General features: G+C 41.2%; 1 protein-coding gene across 1 annotated transcript in view; it reads left to right on the top strand.

Moving 5' to 3' along the window:
* Positions 1 to 6,012: 6,012 nt before the first annotated feature.
* Positions 6,013 to 14,103, top strand: part of LOC115371540 (protein turtle homolog B-like) — a 139,220-nt gene continuing 131,129 nt past the window's right edge. Inside the window, 1 exon segment of the mRNA XM_030068973.1 lies at positions 6,013 to 6,122. Coding sequence (XP_029924833.1) covers positions 6,059 to 6,122 — 64 coding nt within the window. The 5' untranslated portion in view covers positions 6,013 to 6,058.

Raw genomic sequence — 14,103 nt, 5'->3', positions numbered from 1 at the left:
GCACATAATAGTCTCCTGTGGAAGTGCACTGCCTGTATTCTCATGTATGATGATGGGAAAGTGGTGACTCATGAAACCTCAGGAAGTGTCTTGAATGCCATCTATTAGTGAGCTGTTTAACTTATGTTTGAAACTAACGCTTGAGTTTTATGAACTCAGAAGAAGGTGCACGTAAATGGGCACAAGGCTAATATTAAACAACATAAATCACATCAGGCATCAGAATGAGCTCCAGTGCGAGTTAAAGTGAAATTCTGTTTTTATTGATTTATTTTTTGCCGAGTGTTGTCACCACTTTGACATTACTGGATTGCATCGGCTCCCAAACTCTCGAACAAACAAGCTTGGAGCTGTTCCACTACAAGTCATAAAAGTACAGAATATAATCTAAAACCTAAGAGCGTCCATGCTGACAGAAACTGTAATATTACCCATAAATACATCCAGCATATATTGTGAATAGACATAAAGACAAATGGAGAGGAACCTAATTCATTTTTTAAAGTAACATCTGTGTTTACCCTGCAATTTATGTAAAATCACTGCTGTGAAAAAGGTTTATTACTATCTACTACAGAAGATATGTAATGCCGCAGAGTGTTATGCTAATCCATAGGTTGTAAACCCTCGTCCTCAGAATCCGGTTCACGTCTACACAGCAATGATTTTCTGAAAACATAACTTTGATGTGAACTTAGATGTTCTCCATTATGTTGACCTGAAGCAAAAATATGTTGCATCTCAACATTTAGACTTACAAGCCGATGCGGTGGAACCTGCATCAGCCACTTTAGCCACTTTCATTTGCTTTGTTAGCCATCAAAACTACTTGGTTGAAGTAAGGAAAAGAGTGAACATTAGCAAAAAATCGAACATGGCTCTTGCTTGAGAGGGGATTTCACCCCGCCTACATCCTAACAAAGTGTTTAATCATAAAACTTGAAAACGTGACATTTCAGTGAATAATTGTTTTGCAGAAAGAAGTTTTGCAGAAGGAGCTCCGCCTATTGTCTGTTTGTATGAACGACATACCACTGATTTTGTCATCTGACCTCATTTTACAGGCATTATTAGGACATTTTTAACCACATTTATACTTGCATTTGTAATTCAGTGATAACAAACAGTAACAAAGTTTTCAAAAATATCTATATCTGTGTAGATGTGGCCTCAGAGCTCTGCTGGTTTTCATTCTAGCCATGTAATCAGGAGCTGATTTACTCTGGTCTGCCAGGTGAGGACAATTAATTGCAATTAACAAGCTGGCAGGATAGCCGACCAGCAGCACTGAAAAGCACTTTTTAAACTGTTGAACCACCAGCGAAGTGAACATGTTCAATAATCACAATGTCATATATCAAATAGAGCTAATACATTTTTAAATGACTGGTTTTCCATCCTGTAATGTAACAGCTTTTCTTGAGTTATGGAGGATTAATATCAGTTTTTGGCCGTGACAATAAATTTTGCCCTCCAAGTCCAATACCCTGTGGCCTGATCAGCAGTACGTGTTTTTTTTTTTTTTTTTTTTTTTTTTTTTTGAACAGACATTTAATAATAACAGATTTTCTAAAAAAAAAATCATGACTGCAGAACCCAAGGATTCAATCCCATATGGATCCCATGCTTCATAGCTGGATATTTTTTGAAAACAGCATACATTTTTCCTGCATTTGACCAGATGCACAGCTGCTCAGTTCATCTGCTCATATGACTCAGAGAAACATTGATGTGGGTTTCTTCAAGTGCTCACTTTTGCTTTTTGCGTGGATCATAGGACATGACAAACCCTGAATTCGAAGGTACAATTTGCACTTCATACAGTTCTTGTGAAAAGCACCAGTCAGTGTGCCAGCGAGCAGATAGGCACTGAGACTTGGCTGCACCACTGTGGCCCCGTCGGCCGCTCAGCATCAGGAAAAAGGGCCTTCAGCTGCATTTGTAGCCACTGATGTCTTTGTAAGCAACTTTGACATGCTGGGGCCTGACGTGCCCTGACTGCCTTGTGTAGAAGTGCCAGTGAGAGTAAGTGAAGCCTTTCAGGCTTTTTGAGATAGAGGAGAGACAGAGCTCATGGTACAGCTGCCTTGGGAAAGAGGCAGAGAGGGACAGAGGCAGAGACTGAGAGAGAGAGGCAGTAAATTTACCTGGCCCAGATTGGAGAAATGGAGAGCAAGCATGCAGACCCAAACCCAGTTTATCCTTTTTTATGCATAAAACAGAAGTTCAGCGCCTTATTAAGCGGACAGAAATCCCATAATCTGATCATCAAAATGTACAAGTGGTATGGATTCAATAAATGAGCGTTTCTCTGAGAATATCAATGGTTTTTGTTTGTGTCGCTGAATGATGATGACCAGCTGGAGGGCAGACTTAACACCACGGTAAAACACACACATACTTCAGTATATTTAATCAGAAACGGAGCAAATGGCAACTACATCTGGAGCTGACCTGTGAAAGCATGCGGAGGTAACATCAGCTAAAGCAAATACAACACACTCCGCCGTCTCCACAGCAGCTGTGTCAGTGCAGTGTTCGTAAAAGCAATGTAAAATTTATTAACATCATTATTATTAGAAAATCTTAATTGGGCTGTGCGAATTAAAACAGTAAGTCATTTGCAAGCCAACTAGCAGAACAACAAACATTATAATAATTTCATGTTCTTATTTTCAGATTTCTCAACACGGTGCTGTGTAATGTGCTGATGTTAATATTCACTTCCCTGTCCTCTCTGCTTTTAACAGCCATATTGATACTGTTTTGACTTGTCTTCAAAGAGACGTGTTTGTGTCTGTCTGTTTCAAATATTGGTCGCATGAGTGTTTCCAGAATATGCTTTGATAGTTTAGAAGTGGAGGCAAACACATAAGTATCATGCCAAATAGACAAAGTTAAACGCAAAACAAACAAACAAACAAAAAAACAAAACAAACAAACAAAAAAAAAAATCACAGAAATAATTTTAACATTCATTTGTCATACTAAATATCAGATTTAGACTGGATCACAGCACATATTATTGACAAAACCATCAATGTATCACTATATTTACTCATTGGTCATATGGGTTACTCACTTTATTATTTTCAAAAAAAAAAAAACAAAAAAAAAAAACAAAACAAAACACCAGTGAAAAAACAGGTTCCTATGATCACATGTTCAAAATAAATAAATAAATGAAAAATAAAAAATACACTTAATGCACCAGAAAAACGCAAGTAAGAATTAATAATAAAAAGATTTTCCAAAGCACTTTCAGGGTGAAGTGACTCCACAATGGTGAGTTTCCATGCATTTCTATGGGGTTTATGGATATGGCTGTATTCTAATTAACTACCAAACTATTGTCCTATATTACAGGACAGTGGGACATGACAAACCCTGAATTCGAAGCCTAACCCTAACCCTAACCCTATTCAGGAGGGAACGACGACATAAAGCTCTGGTTCTGCTAAAGGACAGAGGAGCGACAAGGCAGTGCGAAGAGGAATAATGCAGCCATAAGACGTGTGTTTGGACCAAGAGACAGGGGCCGTCCCGGGAACTGTGGGAACTCACAACCTGCTGGAGCTTTGAACGTGGAGCATATTAGGTGTTGAGTAAAACAATAACTTATAATAATACTTAACAATAATAACTAGTATTCACAATATTAGGCTACATGTCTTTAAAATTTCATTGAGCAGTTGTGTTGTGATGGACAGATATGGCATGGTCCTTTAAGTGTTTAACATCTTTAGTCTTACATTTGCCCTTGTGTTACCTTCAAATTAACATTTTTTTTTAATTTACATACATAAAAAACATGTTTTATCAGTCGGGGTCAACTTGATCCTAGTAATTTAAACCTTGAGAAAACGTTTATCATAATAATTGTTGCTTACGTTTATGTGTCAGGCACTTAATATTTCTTGTTGACTACTTATATATGATATATTTTAAATAACCCTTTTTTTTTTTCAAAGAATTTTAATAGTAAGCAGATGTTTACACCTGTATTTTTCAAGCAGAGGAGACTCACAAACTTCTTTTTTTTTTGTTAGAAGACAACTAAAGACGTAATTTTCACTATGAATGAAAAAATAAGCAGTATCTCAGATCATAGATGTGCTAGACAGGTATGCCACAGAGGATCATTACTTAAGATTTAATTTTACTGCCCCAACTTGAAATAAATCCCATAATAGCGGTATTAGTGCGTTCCTAATGATACTGAGGACCCCTGGCCCCCTCCTCCAGGGCCGGCGGGGGTTCCCCGTCCCCACAATTAGGAACCCCGCTGAAATATTGAGCAGGGAGGCGTTTAAGGTCACGGAAGAATGGGAAATTGGGGTAACGAACGGGTTTCTTCTCAGAATGAGAAAGAGGCGTGGAGGTGGACTCGGTTTCTGACGCATGTGAGAATGCCCGATGATTAAGGTGGAGTGAGTCAGTTGAACATGAACGTCTCCTTCTCCGACCATGACTTTCAAATTAAGATCTGAGTACACTGAGTGAAAAACTGAAAGTGCCCTGCAGCGACAGTGTGGAGCTGAACTTATGAATCAGCGAGCCGCGGACCATGACACGCAGCATGTGAGGCGCTCGCAAGTTGTTTGTGACAACCAAAGTTTTTCCCAGTTGGTAAAATAATATATGAATAACCTGTAAGGTGTTGTTAATTACATCCAGCCGCTCCTGTTTCACCCATCAGCCGTGTCCTCGGTGGAGACATTATTTACAAACAGGGGACCTCGTGTTTCAAAAGGCATCAGTGTGAATGTGGATGTGCGGCTTGAGGCAGTGTGATGTTACATGGAGGATCCCTCTGTCTTATTGCGCAGGATGATACTGCAGCTCCGCTCCGGCGTCACACTCCAACCCACCTTGAAACAGCCCCGGCTAGAGCTGCATTCATGAGATATGGGAAATATGAGAAGCTGCAGTTCTACCTCCAAAAAGAAAATATAAAAAGCCTGCTGTTCAAATTTCAGGTTGTACATGGGCCTAATAACTGGGTGATTTGCGGTTTTGCCCGGGGGTTTCCTCTAACTTCAATTTCTCTAGCCGTCTTAGCTCAAACTGAAAGGAATATGTGGTGTAAGGAATAATATATTTATTTAAACCAATAAAATTATTTAATTTCACAGTCCACAAATCAGGCTTGTTGGATATGCCATTTTGTACCTGCTATAAAAGATAAACTAACTGAAGCAGTAAAGTCATCAGTTTCCTTTTGACCTTACAAATGAGCTTTATTTTACTGGAAATGTTTGCATCTATGAAACCACCTTTTTGAACCTCTATCAAGTTGTGTAATGTAGGCCCGGAGGTAATTTCTGACATTGACACTGACTTGCCTTTTATGGTTTGCTCTCATTTTTCCTGTCTGGCTGACATACATCAGGTGAACAATTGACTTTAAGTATGTATTTATTTGTTTGTCTTGGTTTTTTGTCTCAGTGTTTGGTAATGGCCCATGAAAAGATGATAATTGGTGGTGCATGGAAAGATAATTGGTGATGATGAGAGCAAAAATAATAATAACAGCATCATTAATGATAATTTATGATAATAATAATAATAATAATGATACATGTGTGTACGTTGTGAAGAGGCTCATCATGGATCATGAGTGTCCCTCTGATCTCAATAGCTGCCCCGAGTTCCCACAGTTACTCCCACACGACATGAACGCAACACCGGGTAGCGCTCCCGCAGGAAAAACCGACAGCACACGCAGCCAATCGGTGGCCGAGATCCTCCCACATCCACCAATGAGCGCAGTGCGGAGGCGGGACCCCGGCTATCTAAACGCTGTGGCTTGGTTTCACGGCGTCGTCCACTCTCGTCCCATTGGCGCAGGTGATCCGTCTCAGGATGCGAGAGGAGAGCGGAGGAGAGGGGAAGAGAGCGGGGAAAGCGCCGATGGAAAAGTGCACCGGGCTCGGTTAAGAAGAAAAAAGGGACACCGGCCCGTTTCAAGTCGTCCTGGGCTACTCGGCGATGCCAGATTCATCGAAAGGGGCACTTTGAGATATGATGAGGTTTATTTCTGGTCGGCAATAGTACTATGATTTGGTATGTGGCCACTTTGATAGCAAGTGTATTCAGCACCCGAGGAACGGCAGCTCAAGGTGAGTCGAAGTGCAGCATCTGTCTCCAGCGGCTGTGTTTGCTCAAGTTTTCAAGCAGCTTTTTTAAAAATGCGTTGCGCTTCTGTGTTAAATTATCATTAAATTTGTCCGCCGCGACGTTAGTCTTTTCGCACTTTACGTGACGGAGTTCATACGTGTATCTGTGTTTATCACCTCACCTGACAGTCACCGGCATATGAGGAGAGAGAGAGAGGGGCTGGTTGATGAATGACGATGAATTTTATCAGCTTGAAAACACAAACTCATTCGGTTAAACCTGTTTAAAGATGCATGCGCCAGAGATATGCCTGATTTTAATGTTAAATTATGTCATTTTCGGCTTCAAAGTAATATATTGGCTTGATATGCACTGGCCTCATAAGACCTCTAAGTTTGCCTCTGGTTTATCTTAGGACATACTGCAGGTGGCTGTACGCCGCTGCCGCCTGCACTTTAATAAGCCGCACATCGGCAGCATTTTGTCAAATGTGAACACAAATGTGATTAGTATGGTGTGCTGGTGTAGATGCCATTAAAATGCTGTGAGTGGATTTGCCTCTTCCCAGGGAGCTGGTCCTACTGTAGCTCATTAGTACCTGTTTTCTCCACTAGGGGGAGCACTGCTTGTTAAATCACTGCATTATGGTGAATTAGAATAGTTCCCTAACACATTGGGGTTGATGATCCGGTGTCAAGAGTACATGCTTGTGTGTTGCAACTTTACTGATGCCTTTGCTGCTTTGATATGAGTGTTAAATCAAGATACCCCCCCCCCCCCCCCCCCCCCCCCCCCCCCCCCCCTCCAAAAAAAAAAAAAAAAAAAAGAATATTACACTTAGGTAAAGGAGAACTTCTTATCATTTTGATTGAAGTAACCCAGTGGATCTAATTTAGTAGTCTGACTCAGAGAAGAGAGATGCACAGAGACGAGTGTTGTCACCTTTTAATGTTCCCTGGATGTGTACACAAGTGTGTGTGTGTGTGTGTGTGTGTGTGTGTGAGTGAGTGAGTGCCTGTGCTGATTGCAAACCGTCATCGTCTTACATCAGCGAGGACAGGGAGATGGTGTAATGAGTGAGTGAGTGACGCTGCAGTGGTGTCACACTTAACTGACTGTGCACCCCTAAAAAGTTCTCATGACTGCTACCCTGCCTCCCCCAACACACACACACACACACACACACACACACAAACACACACATGCAAGCACTCGTGCACATTACCACTCATCTCCTGCCGAGAGAGGAGGAGGAAACTGGGGCAGCTTCTGTGCTTCAGCATCACAGATGAGATGCCAGTTGATGATTCACACATAGACATGCTATCAAAGAAGCTTCATAGTCAGTGTGTGTGAAATATAAATTGCCATCAACTTTCAGGGATGTCACTAATATATATATATATAGATATAGAGATATACATATGTATGTATGTATGGCATCATTCTTGTAGCATTTTATCCTTATCTGTAGCCTGCCATGTAATGTGCATTTTGCTGGGTTCATGGGACACAATTATGTAATGCACTTTCTTAAAAAGAGGATGCTCTTGAGAACTGTGCACCAAAAGGACGGAGACTTAAGGAGATGTTTTAAGGGGTTTCCCTCGTCTTCTCCACGGGGAGGCAACTTGGCAACGTGAACACCAACTTCTGGACGGCAGAGAGAAGCAGGGGCTGCTGGTGGAAGTGCTGTTGTTGTGCTTTGGGGAGTGTAGACTGTCCCTTTAGTCCAGCTAGTGCACCGGTTGTGCATATGGTCCCTGTCCCATGCACACATCGATGGAGGTCTCATCGCGCTGTAGCATCCATGCGTGTGCACACAGGCGCACACAAACAAACATAAACACACACACCAGCTGAAGCTGCGCAGGGCGGGATCCTTCTGCCCGAGTGCTGCTGTCTCAAGCTGGCAGCTGGCAAATGCCTCGACTTTTGCCAGTGATAACCCTGGACCTGAGCCAGGTTGCCTTTTCTCTCACTCCCCTCACTCTCTCTCTCTCTCTCTCTCTCTCTCTCCATTTATGCCCAGCTCGCCCCCCCCTTCTCTCCACTCCACAGCCCCTGTTTCCTCTCTGCCTCTACTTGTTTCGTTTCTCCCTCCTCTCGCTTTCACTGTCTGACTCAGATCCCCGTCGCCCTCCCCGCTCGCTGTCTCCCCTTCCCGTCTCTGTTGTCCCGTCTTGCCGGCTTCCTCTTCCACACACTCGGATGAACTCGCTTCCCTCCAGGTTTCAAGTGGCCTCTCTCTCTCTCTCAGCACGGCTGGGCATAGCGGAGGGAAGGGAACATGGTGGGTTGTGTTAATGGAGGCTCAGGGCGCGCTCCACAGCAACCGTCTGCTGCCATACGCAAACACACTTGTTACCCCTACCCACGCACACATGCACACACGTGTTAACACACAGCCATCCCCTCGGGGAGCAGTGTGTCTTTAACCAGGATGTGAACATATGCCTGCTAACAGGCTGTGTGCCTCAGACTAAGTTGGACTAATTATGACTAAGCTGTGAGATTAATGCCATTGTGATGCTTGATAAATAAATATGCCACTATGTGATGCCACATGATGGGGGTGTTGGTTGAAAGTCGGGGGTACAATAGATGGGAACTGTAGAAGACTCTCTGAAGAACATTTTCATGGCTGTTACACCAGACATTCACATTTTTTGAGAAGTGAGGTTCCTGCTGACTCCTTGATTAGTTTGCCTTCCTCACTGGTTGAATGTGTGCAAATTTATCTCCATTTATACGCCGTCTGTGAGTAGATTATACACTTTGTTGTTAATGTGTCTCCATGCCTGTCTGACTGCATCTGAAGCTGGTCGGGTTGTTAGATATTCAGTGTTTCTTGTATGCATTTACACCTGGATTTCAGGTGTTTTTGCTTGATCCGATTACAGTCCGATTAGCCAGGACGCATCTTAAAGGACGGTGATTTTTCATGTTTCGCATAATATCGATCTCTGCTAATCGTTTTGCAAAAGCAAATAGTTGTATTTTAGTTCTCTAATATAATTTTTTCTACCTTTTATCCAGCCGCTTGGTTTCCATTCATTCCACTATGATGTGAAAATGAACTGTCAGAGGTTTCCAACTTTCTTCACACCAGTTTCCCATCGCCGTAATAAAGTCCTCCACACTCGTTTTCCTAAAAGCAGCAGCACTGTTGTGTTTTGATGACTTGAAATTGGGCAGAGTGAAATGGTCCTTCCGCTGAAAGAGCAGTCCCCGGGGAAATATTTTGTTTTACACAGCAAATTATCAGGTCTGTGGTTTATGGATGTTGATGACTTTGGTAGTAACAGAGGCAGAACAATATGAGGTGGCTGTTTCAACCAAAATTTCAAATGACAACACTGGAGGATTTTGATTATATGTTGTGAAATCTTAAGTACCCCCACATGATTTTACAAAATGGTATGTTGTGTCAAAATCACTGGTATGGTCCATTAATGCCAGATATAAAGGGTGTCTGTGTCTGTGTCTTTTTTTTTTTTTTTTTTTTGAGTTAAATGAAGCTTTGAGGCTAGAAAAATTGCAATGCAACCCTTAATGTGCTTTCAGTTTTTTTTGTTTTTTTTTTAACTTCTCTTTCTGGTTGTTTTTTTTTTGTACATTGTGTTTGTGAATGGTGTTGGCAAGCACTGCTGGGGCCTAGAAACTGTCCTAGAAACTCTCCTTGTATCCTTGTTTTTTTGATGATCCCTACAGTATGATCATTTAATGAGCGTTCTCCCTGTAAGTGGGTGGCTACTTGGCAAAAAACAAAGCTGCTGACCAATAAGAGGAATACAGAGAGCCTAGATTGTCATTCACAGCATGGATTTAACCGCCGTGGGTGTTCACTGATCAGTGTTTCATCTCAAACTTGACATTTTAACCAGGCATTTCGGATGTGTCAGCACAGTGGACAACTTGCAGCATTGCCACTACCATTGTCAAGTATTCTGCTTAATTTTTTCAAACCCACAGAAGTTTATTTAAAGTGGACGTCTCGATGTTTCCAAAGATACCAAACATGTCCTGCTGCATTACAGGGAAATGTGTCTAAAATGATGCACAAGACATGTAGATATTTTCTATTTTATGTAATGCTGCAGCCATAAAACAATGGCATCTTGGGTTTGGATATTTCACTCAATGTAAGTGTGATGTAATTACACTTACTCAATCTAAGTGTGATGCAGCTTCAGTGAAACGCTGCAACCAGCAGATAGAGAATATGTGTGGGACGTTGTCGTAACATAGGAAAAGAATGTTTTTGTCCAACTTTGAAGCTACTAAAGCAGAAATTACTCAAGGGTGTATTAAAGTTCAAGGGGACTTAAACGTGCTTAAAAGAGAAAAAATCACAATGATGTAATTTGTCAACTACAGTAATGTTCTGGCACTTGTACAGAGACGTTAACACAGTATATAGTGTATTTTGTACAAGGACAGCAGTGCAGAACAGATGACAATACACCTCACTTTGTGTGCGTTCAAGTAGCTGCCCGGTTTTGCGGCGCTCCAGTGTAAAACGAGGCGCTTACACAGATTAGAATGAATCGTATTTAATAGTTTATGAGCATTATAGAGCGTAATTGTGATTCCTGAAGTTTTCCTCAAGTTATCATCATTAAAATATTATCTATACACGATGAAAGCACTGCCTAATTAATCTGGCCAGAGGTGAAATCTCAGGTTCTTCAACAATAATTCAGGGTCAGCTGTCGAGCTGACTCTAATTTGTGGTGCGTTTTGCCCCCGATCTGTCGACCTGTACGGAAAAGGTTATATCTTATCTGCATGCCTTGAGTCCATGAGTCCATTTCTATGCTCTTAGGACTTCAAAGGCTCACTTCCTGTCTCCAGTGTACGTGCTCTTTCAACTCCAGCCTCTTAGACTGGTATCAAAGTGTGTGTAGGTCTAGGTGTGCGTTTCTCCTCAGCAGAGGCGAGCGTTTAAACTTTAATCAGAGCAAGATGGCGCACGCTGAGCCCCGTGGCTTCAGATAAAGTGTTTCCCTAATACCAACATTCAACTTCCTGGATTGAGGTCACACATTCTGTAAAAATCAGGGGATGCATCTCAGCTTAAAGCCTCTCGCACACGGCGCCAACGTCTTCCAACAAACCTCGACATGTCTAAAGTTGGCAGTTGTCGGTTGTTATTTTTAGACTTTTAATTTTCCCCTCGTCAGCTCCGTCTATGTTGAGCCAGCATTCTCCCGCAGACTTGATGTGGTTGGACAGTAGCTGTGTGATTGTTGCATGTGCTGTAATTTCTTGTTTGTTTTGAGATTATTTTGTTGTGATGTGATGGCATCTGCCTTATGTTAGAGATTATGGAACACTCGTTTTTGTTTGATTTATACTTACTACTGTTTATTTTTTTTTTTAATCTGTTGTAGCCTCTTAATAGTGGGCAATTTATGAGAATTTTTTTGTGATAACCATTATAATTCTGCATATTCTTTTATTTTATTTTGCCTCCACTCCGACCAATGCAAACTGAATAAAAAAAAAAAAAAAAAAAAAAAACTTCCTCAACGAATGCTAAAAACACACTTGTTCTGCACACTGACCCTACAGTCTTGCTTGCTGGGGTTGTTGTAGAATAGAGACCAGATTAATTATTATTTGAGCAACAATCTCCAGGGTCTAAATTGTTCAAAATGTTGCCATGATGTGCTGACCCTCTAACGCTGGTTAAGAATTACCTGGTGCTGTTCTGTCGCATCCCTCTTTGTAACAACCGGAGTGAACTGAGATTTTTTGTTTAGAGATGCAAAATGTCCAAAAAATGACCAGACCTTTGCACTGCGGGTTCAAAAATCCAATATCTAGGCTCCTTCATGATCTAGATCCTGTAGATGTTGCTCTGTAGATGTTGATTTCAGTTGCTTGAACAACACAAAAAGTGGAAAATACAACTTCAAAAGTCAATTTTTATACAATACCAAAGATGTGATATTCTCACTCTTAGGTTTTATGTGCCACGTGTAACAACTTGCAGCCTGTAAACTTTAAGCGTCAGTTACATAATGAATGTAAATATTACCTTCTTTCTGCTGTTGCGGCACAAAGTAGCTCGGCACCCTGCGGGTTTCTGAACTTCTCACCGAAAAAGCTTTTATTTCATGGTCTGTTTCCCTCTTTCTAATGTGACTTAAGAATCAGTCATAATCTGTACTCAGGTATGTCTTCTTTCATCGGAGTGAATAGACTGAGGACCTGCCGCTTTGTTCCTAAGGTGGGGAGGGTATTAATGTTGAACCCACGAGACACAAATACAGGAAATGACTTGGAATCGTGCCGTCTCGCCTCTGAACCGACTCTGGCTCTGATGAAAATGGAAGCGAAAGAAGTTTTAATAATCTCGCGGCACGTTTTAATATTTCTATTTATGCTCAGCAGTCACAGTTCATGGATGGTTGTGCGGTCACATGGCAATCTGCTTTGTTCTATCCAGGGAGGAAGCCTTCACCCTGATTGACTTTGATGAGAAATAGCACCCCTGTTACCCGGGGCAAATGGCACACTCCATAAAAGTCACCAACCTTCAGATGTCAATAAACCTGGTATTTGGGCTGGAGGCTGCCGTCAGACCCCCTGTGCCCCGCCTTCCTCTATTTTGGTTCAGTGAACCAAAATGGCGAGTCGGGGTGCCTGGTTGGATTAACTGATAGAAGAGATTGTCGGCAAGAGATGCCTCATGTCTATTTGGATGTAGATCCTTGTAGAGCCTTGCCAATTATGTATGAGGAGTCCACAGAGCTTTGGTGTACTACTAAGGTCAGTGTGTTACTATTTCAGTCTCTTCAACCCAGAAACACACCTTATTCATGTTTGCAGTGTAGTAAATTTGTATTTTACTCATTTTGCAAGAGTGGATGAACTATGAGCTACATTACCTGCCACTAGTGGCTTCCAGTCGCAAAGTTCTTAAAATTAATGAGAGAGAAGTTTGAGAAGAAAAGTGAAGTATCTACATTTTGTAGATATTACGCTAAACATGCAAAATCACTGGTATGGTCCTTTGAATGAAATGATATTTGCAATATGAATTCAGTGAGGAATTTTATATTGATTAGCTGCTTCAAAGATACCTAAATGGTATCTTTGAAAAGCTAAAACATTTATTTTGGATGTAATATAAATTTTTGGTTTGCAAACTTTTTTTGAATTTCCCAGTCTGGGATCAATAAAGTATACCTATCTATCTATCTATCTATCTATCTATCTATATCTAAATGTTCTCTTACACCTCCATTGCAAATGCAGACTAAAATGAAGAGGAAACTGCAAACATGTTGGCAATCAGCAACTATTCTTATTAGCTAAAATATGATTTCAGACGTAATTACTGCTATTTATATTTATATTTGGATGTCTGGGGGCATGTACATCTTCTGGAGTATATGACAAAAACAGCATTATCTTGCCCATGTGGACATCCTCTCTGGCTCATGTTTTCTTATGTTTACAACACTTTATGCATTATTTAAATATGTAATAATGTATGAACTCCCTGTTCTCAAACTAATCATAGTTTCTTGGCCCATGTCAGAATGTTTAAAATTATGAGTATATTCATTTTTTATAGCGCAAAAAAATCCATTACCTTCAATTCTAAATTTACTGAATCGCAAACACAACAGATGATTTTGCCTTAGGCTTTCAATTAGTAGCTGCAAGCGTGCTGTGTTTAGATTGCTCTGAGCCACTGTTCGGCGTTCAGGGTCATCAGTAAAGTCTCTGCAGGGGGTGAAGATTATATTATGTAGTATTGACTTCTTTTGTAGCTTTAATTATGTATTAACGTGCACGGAGCAGGGAGTAAAGAATGTTGCACCGGCGTAGTTTCGCTTTCTAGTAGTCGCCTCATGGCTGACGCACATCCAGCTGGTCGGTTTTATCCAGGACACATTCTCTCCCAAGATGGAAACAGTGCATAGTAGTTTGGATTTATCATAAAACAATATGATTTGGCAGGGC

Source organism: Myripristis murdjan, chromosome 14, assembly GCF_902150065.1.
Source record: "Myripristis murdjan chromosome 14, fMyrMur1.1, whole genome shotgun sequence".
NCBI classification, from domain to species: domain Eukaryota; kingdom Metazoa; phylum Chordata; class Actinopteri; order Holocentriformes; family Holocentridae; genus Myripristis; species Myripristis murdjan.
Note: the sequence above shows the minus strand (reverse complement) of the source record. Positions and strands in the feature narration are given on the sequence as shown.